The 20,997-nt window shown below is 51.1% G+C and overlaps 1 protein-coding gene across 3 annotated transcripts in view; it reads right to left on the bottom strand.

Annotated features, from left to right (window-relative positions):
• The window catches only part of ATP2A3 (ATPase sarcoplasmic/endoplasmic reticulum Ca2+ transporting 3), a 61,550-nt gene that overhangs the window by 17,144 nt on the left and 23,409 nt on the right, over positions 1-20,997 (bottom strand). For all 3 annotated transcript variants that reach the window (XM_064729075.1, XM_064729073.1, XM_064729074.1), the window contains exons 4-13: positions 20,408-20,512; positions 19,584-19,722; positions 16,680-16,760; positions 15,855-15,940; positions 14,806-15,270; positions 8,152-8,240; positions 4,615-4,717; positions 4,271-4,402; positions 3,363-3,488; positions 757-975 (exon numbers count right to left, since the gene is read on the bottom strand). In XM_064729075.1, the coding sequence (XP_064585145.1) occupies positions 757-975; positions 3,363-3,488; positions 4,271-4,402; positions 4,615-4,717; positions 8,152-8,240; positions 14,806-15,270; positions 15,855-15,940; positions 16,680-16,760; positions 19,584-19,722; positions 20,408-20,512 (1,545 nt within the window). The remainder of the gene's footprint in view (positions 1-756; positions 976-3,362; positions 3,489-4,270; positions 4,403-4,614; positions 4,718-8,151; positions 8,241-14,805; positions 15,271-15,854; positions 15,941-16,679; positions 16,761-19,583; positions 19,723-20,407; positions 20,513-20,997) is intronic.

The raw sequence follows: 20,997 nt of genomic DNA, 5'->3' as shown, positions 1-20,997 counted from the left end.
AAACAAATTCTATCATAAATTCCTACCTATTTATACCATAAATTCCTACCTATGGAATTCTGTGGCAGTGCTGAAGATTGCAATACAAGATGTTTTCTATTACCATCTCTATGGCAGATTATCTTTTGTCAAGTGGGCAGTTTGCCTTATCTCTCTCTGTGAGTGACCACAATCACACCTCCCTCAGGAGGGGACATCTGCTGATAACAGACTATTGAATGTCAGTCCATGACTGTTAAGAACTATAACATCCCATTGAGAGATGCTCTGCCCAGAGGGAGGAGCCAAGCATTCCTACATGGATATAACCTGGGGGTTCTGGAACACCAGCATGGCTTCTCCACTGGATTCCCCAGAGGAACAGCAGCTGCCTCTCCTTCCACTGGATCTTCAGAGGAACAATACATCCTTCTCTACAGGATTCCTGCTCCAACAGAACCACCCCTGACACTGCAGGAGGGCTGAGCCACAATTCCAATGGGACTGCCACCAACATCCTGACCCACAGGGTCACGTGAACAGCTAGGATTAACCAATCATGTATTAGCTAGAGACACGTGGTCAGCAGAGATTTATTATAAATATAGCCTTTTTAGGAATAATAAATTTGGCTTCACTGGATTGTGTTGGTCGTGGTGTGATGCTCCTGAACCTCTGCGCCCTGCATTTTTGGGGGAGAAAAATCCTGCTGGGACAGCTGGGGAAACTCTGGGAAGAAGGAAGATGGAGAGCAAGGCCAGATGTGGGGCGCTGTACCTCGTAGTGGACGAAGGCGGCCGAGTCGTGCAGCTGCATGCTCTCCCTGCGCACAGGTGTGTCCTGTGTGGCCAGGGCCAGGCAGCGCAGGGTGTCCATGCCCATGCCCCAGTCCCGGATCCTGCCCAGGATCTTGTCCCTCACCGGGGCCGTCAGCGGGACCTTGGCGGTGCCCACGCGCACGTGGGTGCAGCGCTCGATGACGCTCTCCGGGGCGCCCTGTGGGGAGAGGAGCAGGGCTCAGGGGATGGGGTGAGGATGGAGGGTCAAAGGAAGTGCCAGAGGGAGGGAAGGCACCAAGTTTGGGTAAAAACAGAGGAAATCTCCCCAAATTCCAGCACTCATCCCGGCCCTGTGGCTCAGGGCACTAGATGGCAGCCTCTGACTGAACACACCGGGATCACACCCAGGTCACCCAGAGCAGGATCTGCTGCAGAGCCAGCTGGCCCTGCAAAACCTACAGATCCTCCCGAAATACTTCCACCCCACCCTGTAAGAGTGACAGGGGTAACATGGTCAGGACGAATGGAGACGAGAGATCTCTGCAGCCAGGTCGTGGAACTTGGGGTTTATTGCAAAGGGTCTGGGGGCATGGCCCTGCTGGGAGCTGCCAAACACAGCTCAGAGCAGGCTGAGAGAAGAGAGAGGGAGAGAGGATGAGAGAGTAAAAGCATAAGAGAGTAGAAGGGGTGAGAGCTAAGAGGCAAGAGGTAAGAGAGCGAAGTTCCCATTACAATACAATAAATCATCTTCTGTGTTGAATGTTCTCCTTCTCACTAACCAATGTAGTAGAATATACAAATCCTACAGCATTTCCATACAGCCTATAAGAATCACTACATTACCATACTGTGTTACATTTTAAACCCTAAAAACTCCTCTTTGGGCTCCTTCTGCCAAGCTGCAGGGTCTGCTCTGACCCCTGGACCTGTCTGCAAGCAGAGGGTGTTGTTTCATCAAAAGGGGGTCACCTTCAGTCAGCCACACCATTGTTTTCCAGTTGTTCAGTAACTGAGGGATCTCAAAGCTTGCTTTCATTTCAATCTTGCTTATAGTTTCCATATTCTCAAAATCTTTTGACGGACAATCATATTTATAAGGTTTTCCTGTTTCATTTTCCCCAACACCACCCCACAGACCCCTGCTCTGACATGCATAAGATGAGAGCTGGAAATCTGTGAGGGAACAAATGTGGGATACTCAGAGGATGCTTGTGATGCCTTTGCAATTCAGGAAAACATGTCCTTGAGCATCCCAGCCTCTCACCCCAGCCCTCCTGACCTTACAAAGCACCCTGACATTACTCTTTAATATAAAACTTGCAATCTTTCTATTGCATCTCTTAAAAGGCTCTCCCAGGGCCACAGATCCAGAGGTTTCAGAGGGTCCCAGACTGGCCTGGAGGGCAGAGTTCACCCACCCAGATAATTTCCCAGTGGGAACAACAATATTCAAATCTTCTCAGAGTCAGCAGGGAGAAATTCCACCACATCTCTTCCCTTGGGAAGAAAATTTCCTATGAAACACTATTTTATTTCTGGCTTCAGTGGAAAACTGGACATCATCCTTTGGGCATTACTGGCATCTGGAGGGTCCAAGCCTTTAAAAAAGGCAAGTGCCCAAATTCTGCATGATTGCAGCTCTCCCCTGCCCCAGCACAACTCAGCACCTTTCCCTCCCTCTAAACCATCTCACCCCTTTCTTCCCTAATCAACATGGAACAGACTCACCTCCTCCCTGACCCCACCAGCCTACCTGCTGGATCCTGAATCCCCAGCATCTCAGAGTTTCCACCAGCACTGCAGGAAATGCTCTGCAGCTCCCCTCACCTTCCCCAGAGTGTGAGAGGAGCTGCAGAACATCACTACTGCCCTGTGCAGCCAGGGCCAGATGCTGCTGTGTCAGGACCCAGGACATCCCTCTGGCTGTCCAGAGCAGCCAAGAGCCCTGCCAGGGGCCTCAGAGACCCTGACACAGAGCTCAAAACACCTGTGGGTTTGATTATGACCCATGGAGCAAGTTACCAATGTTATATGAAGACCAGCAAGCCACAATAGTTTAGGTAGAATAATAGTGAAGTTATGACAGGGTGGAAAAGTAGATTTTAGAGTTTCTGGTATGGGGGTTCAGGAGGCAAGATGGAGGGAACTGGGTGTGTCCAGCCTTTCTCCTTCTTCTTCTTGGCCTCCATCTTCTGCTGTGATGGTGGCACTTACAGATTGGTTTAAAGTAGAAGCTCACTGTCTAACATAGGTGATAGGTATTGGGAAGTAATTGTAAATATTGCACATGTAGTTTTTAGTATAAAGACATAGCACCGCCCTGGGGCAGGCAGAGTGCCTGGAACTCTTGCTGAGCTGACCTTGGCAGGGCAGGAGAAAAATCTTTTATAGGTAAGACGCAATAAACAACCTTGAGACCGGGAACTGAAAAGCTCAGAGTCCTTCTTCAAGTGCTGGGCTGGGAAAAGAAACTTTGCAACTTTTCTTGGGTTCACTCTGACAAGCTAATGATCCTGACACTGCTGGGTGTGTGAGGGGCAGCTGGACCCTGCAGGTGCTCCAGCCCTACCTTGACAAACAAAACAAAAGTGGCTTCAGCCCTACCTTGACAAACATCTTGCTGCCAGCAGAGTTGTTGCCAGCCCCGCTGGGGGTGCAGTACACGGACATGGACTTGCGGTCCCGGGAGAACTCCAGGGTGCACTCCTTCCTCATCAGCTGCTTGATCACCTGCAGGAACAGCACGGGGCTGAGCAGGACAGGCCAGGGACACTGGTGCTATCTGACAACCCTGCTGAGCCCCTGGGGTGGGAGGGGAAAGGCAGACACAGGAGCCAGGATGGATGGGACAGGGCTAAAGCTACAAACTTTCCTTATCAGAAATGACTCAGAATATTTATTACTACCTGCACAGATCTATCCTGGGGAAAAATGCTGGAACTGAGAGCTCTCTGAGCAAGGGAAGACATTGTAAGATCTAGCAGAGGAAATACAGACCCAAAATAAAGTGTGTTTTCACCCAGGAGGACAGGGAGACACTGGAGTAGGGGAGTAGCCAGAACAAGATATTTTCATGTCAAAAATAGATGTTTCCAAGGAGCAAATGTCACTGGGGCAGGCCAGGCTCTAGGGAATAGGGTTTGGTTCCTGCTGGAGGGTGGCTGCTCACTGCAAACTGGGCACCCAAAGATAACTCCAAACTTGCTCATCTGCAGCCAGAACTCAGGCTCTCATTTAGAGGGTCTCTCCTGCCTGAGCAGGGACTGCACTGAGTTGGAGCCTCAGGAATCACCTGCCCCAAAGCTCCATGCAGGCTGGTCCTCAAAGCCCTGGCATCAGCTCCCCAGGGCCACTGTTCCAAAAACAGCTCATCATGAGAGCCCAGAAATCACATCCTTGTGCAAATCAGTCCCTTATATCATTGCAAGTGTTTATTTGCCCAAAATTCAGCCATCCTCAATCCCTCCTCTCCCTCCCATCCCCCAGTGCTGATGGGGTTTCTCCCCACTCACTGAGTTGCAGGCGTTGGCTCTCTCCACCTTGGACAGCTTGCTGAGGTCTGTGTTGAAGACATTCATCTTCTCAACCAGGCACGTCAGGGCTGTTTCAGTGGCCTCCCCCACCTTCTCATAGACTTTTTTGGACTAGAGGGCAGAAAGAAAGAGCTTAACCTTTAGAGCACATCCTCCACACGCTGCTGCCGCTCCTGAGGATGCTGCCATCACCACACCAGAGCATCCTCCAGGGACGAGGGAAGCCAGGGAAGGGGATCCCAAGGGACAAACTCTGCTGGCTTTGCCCTGAAGCACAGCAGGAGCATCCCCCCTACCCCACCCAGGCCCTGGTGCCCCCAGACCTCATTGTAGTCCAGCGAGGAGTCATTGCAGAGGGCACAGATGGTGGCCAGCTCCACCAGCCCGTCGTACTGCCCGCACTGCACCGGCTGCTCGTCCTTCAGGCTGCGGGCAGAAAACAGCAATGGGGAAACCCAGAGAACACAGGGAATATTTCCCTGTCTGCTCTGGGGTGCCCTGACCCCCAGGGCAGCACTGACTTTGACCCTCATTCATGGAGAAAGTTTCCCAGACTTCAAGATAAACTAGAATCCACAGAAGTGTGAAATAGATTATACAGAGTAATGTACTTATATCACTTAGGTGGGAAATTTAGGTTTTGGGATTTTTAGTATGTTGTGGATGGAAGCAAGATGGAGGGTACAGGGTGTTGTCCTGGGTTTCTTCTTCATGCTTCTTCTTCTTCCTTCTTCATGGCTCTGTGAGATCAGTTATTGGGTTAAAAGGGAAAATAATCTAGGTGTCAGCTCTTAATTGGACAATTTAGTCTCAAAAGACCTTGGAACAAGAGACTGTTGGCCATTTTGTGCCTGAGTTTGCCTACTGCCAAACTCACAGTAGTGAGACTGTTCTACTGATAAGAAATAATAAACAGAGTCCCAACATGAACTTCTGTCTCAAGTGCCTTCAATCCAGACCCAGGGAAACCATAACTGGGACCACCACACAACCCCAACAGCCTCACACCAGCTCACACCTTCAATACAGTTAGCTCACCCTAAACATCCCTCCTAGGAGGATACATAGCCTACACATCACTCTTGTAAAAGCGGAAACAAAAGCCCAGTTAAAGCACCAGTGCTGGCAATAAATCCTTGGGTTCACATTTTGTACTTTAATAAATGGGGCAGCACTAAATTGCAAACAAAATATCACAGGAGGCAAATAAATTCTGCAAGTGGCCCAGAACAAGGGGAGCAGCAGAGGAGTTCAAAGGAGCAAGCAGGGGCTGCTCACAGGCTGATGATGAAAGTGATGGACCAGAAAAGGGGCAAAGAAATTCATGTTAACACCCATCCCCTCAGGGGTTTCTATTTGCTTGAATCCAGAGGAGCTGTGGAACCAACAGCAAGTCCCTGCTCCTTCCTGTGATGCTGTTTCACACTCCAGAGGGAACCCAGGGGAGCATTTAGGAGCAGCAGAGAGCTTGAACAGCTGCACTGCTGTGGCTGCTTCCAAGCAAGTGCTGAACTGTGATCTTTGCTTCCTCAATAGCAGCTCTTTGCTACGGAAAGGAGCAGCCCTGAACACTCCAGCTGCTTCTCCTCTCCTGGTGGTAGGAATGGTAGCAGTGGTTTTGAAGGAAATCAAAAATTCCCCTGGTTCCAGCAGAGGTAACTGCAGGTTAGAGCTGTGTAAACCCAGCCGGTCATCTGCTGGCTGGAAAAATAATTTGTCAGGCATTTACTAGGATCAGCTTATTCCACTGTTGGTTCCCAATGGAAAGAACATTTTGGAGCCCTTGTTACAGCTCGGGAGCGGAAAACATGGAGCAGCCAAGAAAATCTGAAAAATCTGTTTGCTGAGGGAGACAAAGCCACACTGGGCTGTGAGTGGGAAGGGAGAGCCACTGCTCCTGCCCAGAGAGGCTGCCCAGCCCTGGGCTCACAGGGAGGGACAGCAGACACAGCAAGCATGGCTTGTGCAGCACGGGATCCCCTGGACATTGTGGGAGGGGATGGGAGTCACAGCCCCATGGTCAGCAGCCCCTGCATGGTCAGACCCATGTGCTGGGAAAAACATCAGCAAAGGGGCTATCACAGACATCTTTTCATGAAAAATCCTTTCCTTAGGATTTTTCCTCCTGAGAAGCTGAGAGGCCTCAGGAACAAAATGTAAACAATGATTATCTGCTGATGTGGAATGAAACAGGTAGATCTGTGATTAGCTCATATTGGTTTGTTTGTAATTAGTGGCCAATCACAGTCAGCTGGCTCAGAGAGTCTGTCTGGGACAGAAGCTTTGTTATCATTCTTTTCTGATTCTATTCTTAGCTTAGCTAGCCTTCTGATGAAACCTTTTCTTCTATTATTTTAGTATAGTTTTAATGTAATATATATCATAAAATAATAAATCAAGCCTTCTGAAACATGGAGTCAGATCTCCATCTCTTCCCTCATCCAAGAACCCCTGTGAACACGTTCACAGGGCTGCTGGCTGGGTGCTGTGTGAGCAAACCCAGTGTCCTGCATGAAACATCCCCCTGCCAAGGCCAGGTTAAAGCAAACAAGCCTTTAATGTCACCAGCCCTGGGGGAAGGGGGGTTCTCTCTTCAGCAAGCCCACACATCCCTCTCCATACACAACACAGGCACAGGGCTAAAGCAAAACTCAGGAGCAACAAAAAATGCTGCAGACCAACAGAGTGGCCCTAAATGCAGCCCCCAGAGGCCAGGGGACACTGAGCTTCAGAGGTTGGCAGGCACAAGTTCAGCCCCCGGGTCCTCCTCAGTTTTAATTGAAATGCACTGACTGACACCAGCTTATGACTTGGCTCAGTTTTTAATGGAGATTCCTAGCCAAGGATCAAATTGGCTCCATAAATATTCATGAAATTATGTCTGTGGCTGAGATGAGTTACAGCTGCTCCATGGATGAGCAGAAGGCACCATGCTGACAAATGTGTCTGGGATCACTGAGCAAAGCAGAGGGGAGCAGAGAGTGCTCCCACCACCAGCTGAGCTCCTCATATGCCTTATTCCCTGACTTTGCCACACTGGGGGCCGCCACCTCCTTCCAAAGGAACAGGAATAAACAAATACAACAGCAGAGAACCCCATGAGTGTGATAACACTTCAGAGAAAAGCCCCCAGCTCCCACTCCCTGCCCATGCCTGCCCTGAGAGACACCCAGACATAAGCAGGATCCTGCCCTGGGCACACCAGCCATGGCAGCCACCCCTGCTGTGGGCACAGGGCTCAGGGAACACTGTCCTGGTGGGCTTTGAGCCATTTGCAAATCCCCCTGAGCATTGCTGGTGGCACCTGGATAAGCTGCCCACCCTGCATCCTGCAACAGCCACCAGTCAACACCCAACCTGTGCAGGCTCCAGAAATGTGGAGAGTCATCCTCTGTTGCAAAGTGAAATAGATTATAGAGAGTAGTGTAGGTGTATCACTTGGTGAGAAATTTAGGGGAAATTTCTATGTGATGAAATTTCTGCGTTCGTCACCATTCCCACATCTGTCATTTTCTCTGGTTTATTGTTTTACTGGGATTGCTAACCAAGGGAAAGCCAGGGGCGTGGAACCCCTCTGCTGAGCAGTGGGAAGGCAGAGCCAGGGTGAGCAGCACCCAAACCAAGTGGAGCAGGAGCTGTGGGGACAGGGAAACACCATCCTGGTGCCCATGGACAGCAGATCACAGCCCATCACCCAACACCTGCAAGCCCACTGGGGATCCCCATGGACAGGACTGCAAACCACCATGGAAACCCCCCGTTTCCCCCAGCCATGGCCATGAACACAACCCTCCCATCTCCCCCAGCTCTGCTGCCAGCCCAGAGCCCCCTGTGTCCCTGGGGATGGGACCCTCACTCACATCTGTCCCTCGGGGGCGTAGGTGGAGCCGGTGATGCTGAACTCGTGCAGGCTGCACTGGCTGCCCTCCACCTTCTCCATGATGAACATCTGCCAGGGGAGAGGGGCAAACACAGCATCAGGCAGCACATTCTGGGTACAGCCCTCGTGCCCAGCCTGGAAACCCACCACAATGCACTGTCCCAGTTATCATAGCCCTCCCAGCACCAGGCTCAGGTGGCACAGACATGGTTTATGAAAATTCCTTTCCTTAGGCTCTTTTCTCCTGATAAGCTGAGAATCCTCAGTAACAAAATGTAAACAATGATTACCTGCTGCTGTGGAAAGCATCAGGTGGATCTGTGATTGGTCTCATGTGGTTGTTTCTAATTAATGACCAATCACAGTCCAGCTGTCCAGACTGTCTGGTCAGTCACAAGATTTTATTATCATTCTTTTTCTATTCTTAGCCAGCCTTCTGATGAAATCCTTTCTTCTATTCTAATATATCATTCCAATAGAATCATAATATATATATTATATATTATATTATTTTATAATATATAATTTCAATAGAATTCTTCTATTCTTTTATAATATATAATTTTCTTTTATATATAATAAAATAATAAATCAGCCTTCTGAAACATGGAGTCACATTCTCATCTCTTCCCTCACCCTGGGACCCCTGTGAACACCACCACACTCAGGCCCATCCCTGGTCAGCCACTATCCCTGGCTGTCCCTAAATCCTTCTCTGCCTTTGTCATGTTCACCTCCTCCAGCTCTTTCTTTCCCTAAGAGATGAGAGACGCTGAGCCTGTTCCTAAGAAGGTTCCTGTGTTTTTCTTGGAGCACAGAAGGGTCAAGGTTTCCACTCCTGCCCTGGAAAGCCTCTGCAGGGCAGGATCCAAGCAGGGGTGGCTGCCCCTGCCACCCTTCCCAGCCCCCAGCCTTGTGCCTTGCTGGCATCACAGCTCAGCTCTGTAATAAAACCCCAGTGAGCCATAAAAGTCCCCCACACTCCATTTATAGTGATTTTTGCCTTTCAAAATCCTTCCAGTTTTTCTTTTGCTGCTATAATGAGACAAATCCCTCAAACTCTGAAATAAAATTACAATTCCCCTCTCCCCAAGGTCCCCCAGTTCCCCTTGTCCCTCCCAGCACAGCCCACCTTTGAGGGCAGCATCCCTGGGAACAAGAGCAGAGAGTTCAGAGATGCTCATTTCTGCTTCTTGTTATTTATGACCCACACTGAAGCCAAAAAGCAACACAATAAATAAAAAAAAACAAGCAAATAAAGAAATAAAACTGGTTTGGCAAATGCATTTCCCTGGCTGCAGGGAGAAGCCAGGATTTAATCTGGATGCAGAGAAGTGCTGCTCTCCTCAGCTCCATGAATTTGCAGAGTGCCTCCAGAAAGCAGGTGCAGGGAAAACTGTTCCACTCCAACCTGCTTCAAAATAATTAGTTTTTTTACTCTATTTATTTTCCTCTGGTTGTTTGTGTTGTTCCCCAGGAGAGGGAAGCAACAGATGCTGGAGAAATCAGCAGGCATCACTCAGCACCAGAGATGCAACAGCTCCAGCTACCACCCACTCCTCTGCCTTCCACGTTTCCTCTGGCAACAAACAGAGGTTCACCTGCTATTATTATTAATTATAACTTGCTATTATTATTAATTACTGTTAATAATACAAGGAAACCTCATCAGTGCAGCCACGCTGGCAGGTGTGAGGTGTCCCAGGTTTGAGCTTGGGGACAGGCCAAGCCATAGGGGATGTTCAGGGGAGCCCAATCCCAGCATGGTCAGCACCAGGACACCCCAGGGGCTTTTCTCACCTCCCTGTTTTACAGGATAAGGTAAATTAAAGGAGCAGGTTCAAAGCATTCATCCCCTGTGTGAGAAATTCTGAGCCCAAATCAACTTCACCATGGCTTCCCAGCTATTTGCAGATATCCGCTACCCCAATCCTGGGCTAATGCTGATGCCTCAGGTTTAGATTTTATATTTTTCACATTCTGTGCTGCTTTAGTGTGTGGATCTGGGCTTCCTATGAGGGGATGGTGAGCTCTGTGCACAGAGCAGGGAGACAAAACAATTCCTTCTCTAGCTGGGGACAAATGATCCAGATCTCAGGCCCAACAACATAAACAATATGAACTAAAGAGAGAAAAACAAGCAGGATGGGACTGCATGGGCTAAAGCTGGAATTGCACAATGAACTGCAAGGTGCAATGGAGCAGAACTTATAAAAGAGAGACCCTGTGACTGGCTGTCCATTTTGGGACCATTTTGGTTCACCTTGGGTGCAGCCCTGGCTGGGCTCTTGTGCTGCCCAAGGTGGATCCATGGAGGAGATCCTTTTAATAAATCCCTGCTTTATTCTTTAGCTCTGTCCAGCCCCTGTTCTAGTCCAGCCTTCACAGGGCACAGTGCCCTCAGCTCCTTTCCCAGGGCCCATCAGGGAGGCCCATCAGCATCCCTGAAGGGTTCTGAAGGAAATAATGAGACAAAGTGCTGCACAAGAGGTGTCCCAGGTCCCCTGGAGGCACTGGGCTCCTCTGGCAGCTTAATAAAGAAATCAAATCCTATTTCCTTTGGTAACAACCCCTCAGAGATGACAGACCCAGAACCTGAGCTGAGGCACCCAGTCTGAGACACCACCACAAGGAACCTTCCAAGCCTAAGCACCCACCACCTTTTTTGAGACATCCAACACCATCAACCTTCCAGAGAGCCAAAATCTCCTGTCCTCCTCAGAAAATGAATCCTGAAACACCAACCAGACTCATTTATTAAAAAGCTGAAAGCACCCACCCCAGCCTGATGGGTTTGCCTGATATGAGCCTGTTTGTTTTCAAATGCCCATGGCTACAAAACAATTATTGCTTTCACAATAGTGTCTTTCTTATTAAAAAAGGGAAAAGGGAAATAAAAAACCCACAACATTCCAAGCTCTTTATTTTTCCATCCCTTTAAAAAAAAAAAAAGGTGCTAAGCAGAGGTTATATCAAATTTCCTGCTGCTCCCAGCTTGCGTGACTGGGCCAAGCATGGGGGCAGCCAGGGCACTGCAGAGGTGTTTGCAGGGTCACAGAATGGTTTGGGGTGAAAGGGACATTAAAGCTCATCTCATCCCACCCCCTGCCATGGGCAGGGACAGCTTCCACTATCCCAGGTTGTTCCAACCTGGCCTTGGGCATTTCCAGGGATCCAGGGGCAGCCACAACCTGTGCCAGGGCTCCTCACCCTCACAGGAAACAATTCCTGCCTCAAATCTAATCTAAATCTCCCCTCCTTCAGCTTAAAGCAATTCCTCCATGTCCTGTCACTCCAGGCCCTTGTCCCCAGTCCCTCTCCAGCTCTCTTGGAGCCCCTTTAGGCACTAAACAGTGCTCCAGGGTCTCCCCTGAGCCTTCCCTTCTCCAGGCTGTGCAGCCCAGCTCCCTCAGCCTGTCGGTGTTCTGTCAGATTTCCAGGCTGAGAAGTGGGCAGGTTTGTGGGCAGTGGAAGCAGTCCAGAGGAAATAGCTGCGTCTTAAGCAGTTAAGAGTAGAACTAAAGTTTCCATCACAAAAAGAATAGAAATAATATCAGGAGCAATAGAAGGAGGTGGGAATGCTGCAGCTCAGCTGGGGGCTGCTGACAAGCCAGGCTCACAGAAGGGCTGCTCAGTCTCTTGTGCAGCACAGTGAACAGCAGCTGCAGCCAGGGGAACACAGACAGCAGCACCCTGGGCTTCCCCTGCCCTGAACCTTTCAAAGCCATGCCACTGATTTGGGGCCTTAATGCAGCAGAGAGGCTGGAAAGAAAATGTAATCACCCTCCTCCCAAAGGGCTCCAGCATCACTGTCCCTCTCCTGTCCCCTGGATCCTGCCCAGCCTGGTGCTGCAGCACACCTGGATGCTGCTGCTGGGGGGTGTTTCCAGGAAGAAAAGGGCATTTGTGGGTGCAGCATCCCTGGAGCAGCAGCTGTGGGCTTGTGGGGCAGACAGGTGTGAAGGATTTATCTGCACTGAGTTTTCTGCAGTGTCTTTAAAAGAACTACTCATGGAGAAAGGCAGGATTGCTGTCTGGAATTGTAAGAGCTGTAACCATCAGTCACTATTCCATCAACCAACCCATGGATCAGCATCAATGCACTGGAAGCAGCCCCAGCCAACTCACAGCCCCTGGGGACCCCAGGCAGGTCCCCCAGTAATTAGTGACAGGTTTGGACAGGCCACAGTGCTGAGCCAAGGCACAGAGCCCTGGGGACTGCACCAGGGATGGCAGTGTGCATGTCCAGGCTCTGCTTCAACCTTTGTGCAAAACAAACCCCTTTCTGCTCCTGCTCCCCACAACACCAGCAGCCATCTCAGACAGCCAAATATCACTGATCACCTCAAATATCACTAATCACCCCAAATATCACACTGATCACCCCCAAATATCACACTGATCACCTCCTCCCAGACGTGGGGTGCCAGCATCATTCCCCCCACCCCCAAGCCCACATCTCCTCTTTGAGTCCTGATTTTCAAATGCCACCTTCCTGGAAAATTAAGGTAGGCTGCATAAAAGGCTGCTGCAAGTTTTAGGAGAGTGATTTAAACATGTGAGAGCAGAGAGAGCTGTGATGCTTCTATTATTATTAATTAATGTCCCTTCTCCTCCTGCCAGGCTCTCACTGCTCCCAGCTCCATGGTTATTTACAGGCTGGGAGGAGGCTGCTCCTGGTTCCTCCCTGCCCTGGGGGATGTGGTGGTCTCAGAGACCCCCAGGTGACCATGGAGTGACACAAACCACGGGTTTGCTCTGCTTTACTAAATGGGTTTGTGGCTTTGTCACTGTAACCTTGGGTGGACTTGAGGTCAGAGCAAAGTCTCAACCATCCTGGGTGGACAGGACCACAAAGCCCCCAGCACAAAGCCCCTCATTTTGGGTGGCTCTGGGGGACACAGATTCACCCTGCTGAGCCCTGGGTGTGTCCTGGCTCAGACAGCACCCTGGCCATGAGACCCCAGCTCTGGGAGGGACCCAGAGACATGGCACAGCTCCTGAAACCAGCCCTGAAGCCTTTCCAGAGTCCCTGCACAGCTCCCAGAGCTGATGCCAGCACTGAGACAGTGAGCAGGCCCCACTCAGCAGCTGCACTCACCCTGTTAATGGGCAACTTAATGAAATCACTCTCAATTAATACATTTCCCCAGGTTATTGATAGGGTTTTCTGGCTGTTCAGCCCATGGCTGGGCTGGCTGTTTGGCACAGGAGCATGTCCTGGCCACACCAAGGGCTGCCCAGCACAAATATTTAATATTTACCCACCTGCCACTCACAGGGCCAGGCAGGCAGCCCTGTCCTGCCCACGTCAGCACGGGAATCCCTGTTAATTAAACATTAACAGCCTGGCTCTGTGTCCTGGGCCAGCCCTTCTCCAGCACTGTGCCCTGGGAGCCAGGATCCAGCCAAGGGAATAAACAGATATTGCAACAGGATTATGGGGACATGGGCTGGAGGATACTTTGATTTTTTAATAGCTCTTTTTTTTCGGTTTTTTAAAGTTGCTGAGTTCATTCTGCAGAAGACAATTGATGCAGGAATATCAGCCATTTCCATCCATCTGCAGTTTGTGCTGAGCTAACCAGTGGCCAAGGCCTGTGCCTGGTTTGCAGCACTGTCACAGCTTCCCCCCACACTGTCTGTGTGTCACAGAGGAGGGATGCTGGCCAGCTCCTTCTTTTTTCCCACAGCAACACATTTTCCAAGGTTCTCCTACAAAAACAACACGCCAAAGGCATGTAAAAAGCTTTCCTCACACTCATGGACTAATGGGAAAACTGAGAACTACTCAGAAGGTCCAGGCTTTCCTACCAAGTCGCCTCTCCACATGGCCAATTATGTGGGAGCAAAATTCTCTGGTGGATGAGGAGCCTTCAAACCCTTCACCAAACCACCCCAGGGCTCCCTCCTTCCATCAGAAATGCTTTTCAAGATTCCAGGCTTTGTAACTTTGCATGGTCCAGGATTTCTCACTGGTTGGGTTAAAAATAGGGGGAAAACAGCAAGAGAGCAGAGGAGGCTGATGGGCATCAGCTGTGTCTCAGTGTCCCATCCCAGCAGGAAGAAACATTCCCTGGAAAGTGACCCCTGAAATGAGACTGCAACACAGCACCTCCACAATGGTGTGCTGCTAAAAGCGAGTTTCCTAATTATACCCAAGCCAAGAGAATGGGCTCTGTGTCCTCACCAGAGCTGTGTGGTGGTAGCAGTGTGGGGGTTTATAGGGACCCCTGAGGGTTTATAGGAAGGCCTGAGGGTCCCCAGGGCTCAGTAGCTTCTCTTGGCTTAGGTGTTATTAGGAAACTCGTTTTTACCAGCACACAAGATTCTCATCTCTCCTCACGTTGAATTTGTCTGCAAATTCAACACCTCTCTGTTTCCCCATCTCTGGGCCAGAAAAGGGTTTAACCCCACACTCAGCCTCTCCCCTGCCCTGAGCTCTCACCCTGCACATGGACATTTGGTTGGTGGTGAGTGTGCTGGTCAACATCTCTGTTTCCCCATCTGTGATCCAGAAAAGGGTTTAACCCCACTCTCCAGACATCTGGTTGGTGGTGAGGGTGCCAGTCAACATCTCTGTTTCCCCATCTCTGGGCCAGAAAAGGGTTTAACCCCACACTCAGCCTCTCACCCTGCACACGGACATCTGGTTGGTGGTCAGCGTCCCCGTCTTGTCGGAGCAGATGACCGAGGTGCAGCCCAGGGTCTCCACGGAGGGCAGGCTCCTGACAATGGCGTTCTTCCTGGCCATCCTGCGTGTCCCCAGCGCCAGGCAGGTGGTGATGACGGCGGGGAGGCCCTCGGGGATGGCGGCCACCGCCAGCGCCACCGAAATCTTGAAGTAGTAGATGGCGCCGCGGAACCAGGAGCCGCCGTGCACGGGGTCGCTGAAGTGGCTGATGTTGATGACCCACACGGCGATGCACACCAGGAAAATCACTTTGGAGAGCTGCTGGCTGAACTCATCCAGCTTCTGCTGCAAGGGTGTCTTCTCAGGCTCGGTCTCCACCATCTGGTTGCGGATCTTCCCGATCTCAGTGTACACCCCCGTGGCAATGACGATCCCCACGGCCTTGCCAGCTGCAATGTTGGTGCCCTGGAGGGGAGGAAAGCAGGAGAGTGGGTATGTGGGCATGAAAACTCTTGGTTTGAGCAGGGAAATGGGTTCCTCATTGTGGAAGGGAAATAGGTTGCTCATTGTGAAAGGGAAATGGGTTCCTCATTGTGAAAGGAAAACGGGTTGCTCTTTTCCCCCCTTGCTTAAGGGGAAAATGGGACATCTTGAGTTTTTTATATAAACCCATCCTAAGGAACAGGAGAGCCCTTTTTGAGAGCTGTAACCCCTCGAGAACTTGGCTTCTGCCTGAGAAGAACATGAGAAGGGAGGAAACCCAAATTTGCAATAGCTCCAGGCTCACCACAGACCTCTTCCCCATCCATAATGCATGGATGGAAAAAGTGCTCTGAGATTTCCCAAGGTATTTAAAGGCCTCATGTGCCACAGCCCAGATGGAATCCAAATGAAGCAGATTCTTATTTTTATGGATTTGGGGCTCTTTTTATGGATTCAGATCTTATGCATGCACTCCCTTTCTCTGCTCAGAGATCTCCCACATCCACCAGCAGCCTCTGCACTTTGGAAAACCACAGAAGAGGTGGAGTCAGGTGTAAGGGACTTACAGAGAACAGCATGTTCTTCTTGTCCTGGTTGACAGCCCGGGGATCAGGGATGGGGTCAGCATGTTTGATCACCGACACCGACTCCCCTGCCAAGATAAGAGGAGAGAGATGGACCACCCATGTTCCCTCTCCATCTTCATCTCATCCCTGTTCCAAGCCTGCATCACACAGTGCTCTAGAGCAGCACTTTGCCACCAAACCATCCAAACATCCACCACAGGGTTGGGGCTTTGGTATTTTGGGTTTTGGGCTTTGGGGATTTTGGGGTTTTTGGGTTTGGGGATTTTGAGGTCTGGTGGTTTGGTATTTGGGGGTTTTGGGGGACTCTGGTTTTGGGGTTTGGGGGTTTTGGTATTTTGGGTTTGGGGTTTTGGGGTTTTTGGGATTTGGGGTTTTGAGCTTTGGGGTTTTGGTGGTCATGGTCAAGGTCGTCACAAGATCCAGGTGGTCACTCTCAGGGTGGTCACTCTCAAGGTGGTCAAGGTTGCCCCAAGGTCAGGTGGTCACGGTCAAGGTGGTCACAGGGTCAAGGTGGTCATGGTCAAGGTGGCCCTAAGGTCCAGGTGGTCACTCTCAGGGATGTCCAACCCCACAAGTGACACAGGAAAACCCCAGGATTTGTGCTCTGCAGGAAGGACTCCCAAGCACCAGACACATCTCACCTGTGCCGTGACTTTGAGGACCTGGGAAGGTCCAACCATCATCTAAATCTTTCTCTCCCACCTTTCCCACCCCAGCAAAGCCCTTATCCCAGCATCAGCTCTGAGGCTGGCCTCCAGGAAGGCAGCAGGAGGCAGCTGCCCCTGCCCCAAGGCCCACACTGACCTGTGAGGATGGACTGGTCGACCCGCAGGGTGGTGGAGCGGATCTCGATGATCCTGATGTCTGCTGGCACCTTGTCCCCAACTGCAAGGACAAGCACAGCAGCTCTGCCAGGTGGCACTGGCAGCACCCAACACCCCAGGAATGGGCACAGCAAACCCCCAAGTGAGCCCAGCCATGTGCAGGTGCACAGCAGCACCAGCCTCAAGCAATGAGGGGTGCAGCCCCTGGCAAAGGCTCCTGCACTGGGATCCCCAATTTCTGCATTTACAGCTTTGTTAAACTTCATTTTGTCTGTCTGTAATTTACAAACCAAACCCTGGTGGTGCCTGCCTGCTGTGTTGCATCCATTCCCCACTGTGTCCCTGTTTCTCCTCTTCCCTGCAAACTCATTTGCCTCTTTCCTGCAAAAAAAACAGAACATCCCCACGTTGAAGCAATCTGACCTTCCTAATACCAGTCTAACTCTGCTTCAGGTTTCTCTGGGCTGACTGGAAGCTGTTAACAATGGAAAATCTTCTGTGTCCAAGACAAACAACCATCCCTGGCTCTCCTGGCATGGCACAGTGGGCACAATGAAAGCTGCCCTATCCACTGCCACCCAACAGCACCCTCCAAGGCACTAGTGCTTCCTTAAAAAAGCCATTTTAAGCTGCTTTTCCTGCTGGGTTTCTTCCCCCTGGCTCTTCCTCCTGCTCCCTTATCGCTGGACACAGCCACGCTCTGAGCTTTGGAAATACTGAGGGGAGCCCTGGCTCCCAGCCCCTCCCATCCCTTACACAACACTGCTGGCCTGGCTGCTAACGATGCTCTAAAATCCCAAACTTTAATCCCAGGCTTCCTCCCGGGGCTTGTAAACCCCCCCAGAGCAGCAGCAGGGGCTGGCACTGCTCCACCACCCAGCCACTTATTCCAGCTGCAGATCCCAACGCTCCAGGATGCAGCAGCAGCATCTGCCAGACCCCCCCCTGCTCCCTGTACATCTGTCTGGGGGGGCCAGCACAGACCTCCCCTAAACACCATGCACAGAACTCGGACTCTGCATCTGTTCAGGGGGAGCAAAGAGCTCCCCTTCCCCTGGGAATGGCAGGAGGAGCTAAACCTATAGAGGAACACTCCTGCAACATCTGGGAACAGAGAGAGCCCTGGTGGCTCTTTGCCTTCTTTAGAGGACACAGCCTCAAGCTACCTCAGGGAAGGGATAGGTTGGATATTAGGAAAAAATTTTCACCAAAAGAATAATAAAGTACTGGAATGCTCTTCCCAGGGAGGTGGTGGAATCACCATCTCTGGATGTGTTTAAAAAAATACTGGACATGGCACTCGGTGCTGTAGCCTGGTTGAGGTGTTAGGGCATGGGTTGGACTCTGATCTTAGAGGTGTCTCCCAACCTCATCATTCTGGGATTCTGTCATTCTGGGATTCTGTGATTGCTATCCCACAGAACAGACCTGCCCTGGCCATTATCCGGGTACTGACCATGTGCTGACCCCTCCAGCACCACAAATCTCCCCAGAGAAAGAGAGGAAAACAGGGGGACACAGCCTGGCTGTGGGCAGTGGAACTGCCTGAGCACCACAGGGGTCACAGCAACCTCTGGTGCTCCCAAAGGGATGCTCTGCCTGCGCTTTTTGGGAAAGGCAAAAGCTGCCTGCACCAGGACTCACCTCCATGGCCTTGTCACAAAAGGGCAAAACTCAGCTGGGTTTGAGCAGCCTGCCAAGTTCCAGCCACCCCCTCCTTGTCTCAGCCTGACAGGTTTCCTGCTCCCTGCTGCCAAGTTCATTGCATTTGCACATGCAAACAGCAGCCAGCCCCTCCTGCCTGTGCTGTCACACATCCAGGGCATCACCTGCATGTCCACGGCAGGTTCAAAGCTTTTCCTCCTTGTGTGCTTTCCTATCAGGCACCTGACAGCACCCTCACCACTTTCCATAACCTCCTAAACCCACAATTTGCTAATAATTTGCAAAACCCCTCCAGAGAGCCCAGCTCTTTCCATTCCAGTTGTAATGCTGATTGTGCCATTAAAAAGTAATATTGGGCTGCTGATGGGCAGGCAGTGTGCACTTGATTTCGGGAAGGATGGCAGAATTGTATTAATAATTCATTAATTTAATTAAAGGCCAGGTCAGCAGCTGGACTGCATTGTCAGAGCTGCTTTGGGAGTGCTGCCAGCTCACCCAGCTGAGGATCTGGCTGGCTTGATCCTCCCTCCACTATTTTTTTATTCATCTTCCAGCTGAAGCCCAACTTGAAGACATAAATAACAGCAAGCTGGCTGGGCAAGGGAGGGATTGCAGCATGTTTCCACCAGCAGGGCCACGAAGAGGAAAGGAGAGGATTAGTTTTGTGGCTCTGGGGGTTTTACAGCATCATTTTAGGAACAAACAGAACAGAATCATTGGAATGAATCCTCCTCAGCTCTGCTGGGGCAGGCAGCAGACCCCCAGGCAAGCTCTGCTGAATGCACAGCTCCAACAGAAGGGCTGGGGGGTACAACCCACCCAGAGGAAAAAGCACCCCCCCATTTAGTGATGAGCTCACCAAAAAGCTCAAACCCTCTGCCTGTCACCCTGCCTGGATGAGCAGCCCCAGCTCCCAAGGAAGCCTCCCCACCCAGGGGCCTGCAGCAGCACCCACACCCTGTCCAGGGATGTGTGTGGGAGAGCAGCTTCCAGAAACAGGGAATCTCAATGGAAAATTAAAAGTTCTCCTTGATCTTCCAGAAAAAAGAGAAACCCTCCTGAGACACAAAACCTGCATCAGAAATTGAGATTTTTTTTCTCTTCTCTGCTGTTCTCTTCTGCCTGATGCTCAGGAAAGCATGAAGAGCCTCAGCTTTGGGGATGCCCTGGCCAGTGCCACCTCCCCATGCAGCCCCATGCCCGGGGTGGTGGCTCCCACCTGCCACCTCCACGATGTCCCCGGGGACGATGTCGCGGGCGCGGATGCGCTGCACGCCGCTGCGGTCGGCGCGGATCACCTTGCCCATCTCGGGCTCGTACTCCTTCAGCGCCTCGATGGCACTCTCTGCATTCCTCTCCTGCAAGCAGACAGGAGCAGAGCTGATGGTGCCAGCAGGCTCCTTCCCACCCACTGCAAAGGCAGGAAAACCTAAACCCAGCCCTGCTTTGGAATCCATTCACACCATGCATGGGACAAGCACCTTCAAAATGATTCCTGCTGCTTCAAACCACCCCAGGTCCTGGACATTGCCTGGACCTTTGGGGTTGATCATCTCATTCTCGTTGTGAGAAGCAGTGTGCCCCAACCAAATGCATTTTTCCCCATCCAGCAACCTCACCTCAGATCAAGCTGCAGGTAAATAAATGGCTTTATAATGAATAGGTGGAAAAGAGGAGCATCACTGGCTGAAGTGTTTGCTCATCCCCCAAGAGGGACACATTGAGGTGAGGGGCAGCAGCCACTGTGGCTTTCTGTGGACAGAGCAAAGACCTTCCCTTGGAAAAAGGATTTGGCCCTGGCCAGGAGACAAGCAGTTTTTGCCTGGATAAGTGCAAGATAAGCTCCAACCTGCAAGAATTGCCAAAGAAAGACTGAAAGAACCAGCCAAGAGGCAGCCATATATATGTGCAGGGCATGGGGAAGCATGGCCAACATGAAAATTGAACCTTTGGAAAATTAATTTCCAGGGGCATGAAGCAGCCAGACCTTTAGATGAAGGCTCTGAGCCTCGTGGAGCAGACCTGGAGGGCAGCTGTGCTCACCTGCCACACCCCCACCACAGCGTTGGCAATCAGGATCATGATGATGACAATGGGCTCCACAAACGCCGTCGTGGTCTCCTCCCCTTCCTCAAACCAGGCCAGGATCTGGTGGCAGGAGAAAAGGAACACAATGTGGTTCAAACCAGAGCAGCAACATCTTAAGAGGGATGAGGGACTCAAGAGCCAAGCCACAGGTGGTTATTTGCTGGAGAGGGAACAACCTGGAGATGGCCAGACCCACATGGTTTGGTCAAAGAGTGGAATTGCCATGTCCCACTGCTGGAGCCTCCAGTGCTCTGCTGGGATAAGCTGAGGCACTGAACAAGTGGGGCTGGAGCAAGCAGCCATGCAATGCCTGAATGAGTGCCTGCACCAGGAAAGCCTCTCCCTGTGTTCAGTGCTCCTGTGGGGACACCATGGCCAAGAGCTGATGAATGGAGACACCAGGCAGCACTGCAGCCCCTCCTGGGCAGAAGCTCAGTGAAGCAACACAAATAATCAGCGCAGTAAGAGCAGCCCTGCAGAGCAGGGACTGACCTTGTGGCTTCCACCACCCTGAGCCCCCTTCTCCATCCCAAAAGGCCTCATAC

The sequence above is a fragment of the Zonotrichia leucophrys genome, chromosome 19 (assembly GCF_028769735.1).
Source record: "Zonotrichia leucophrys gambelii isolate GWCS_2022_RI chromosome 19, RI_Zleu_2.0, whole genome shotgun sequence".
NCBI classification, from domain to species: Eukaryota; Metazoa; Chordata; class Aves; order Passeriformes; family Passerellidae; genus Zonotrichia; species Zonotrichia leucophrys.
This window is presented reverse-complemented; position numbering and strand designations above follow the sequence as displayed.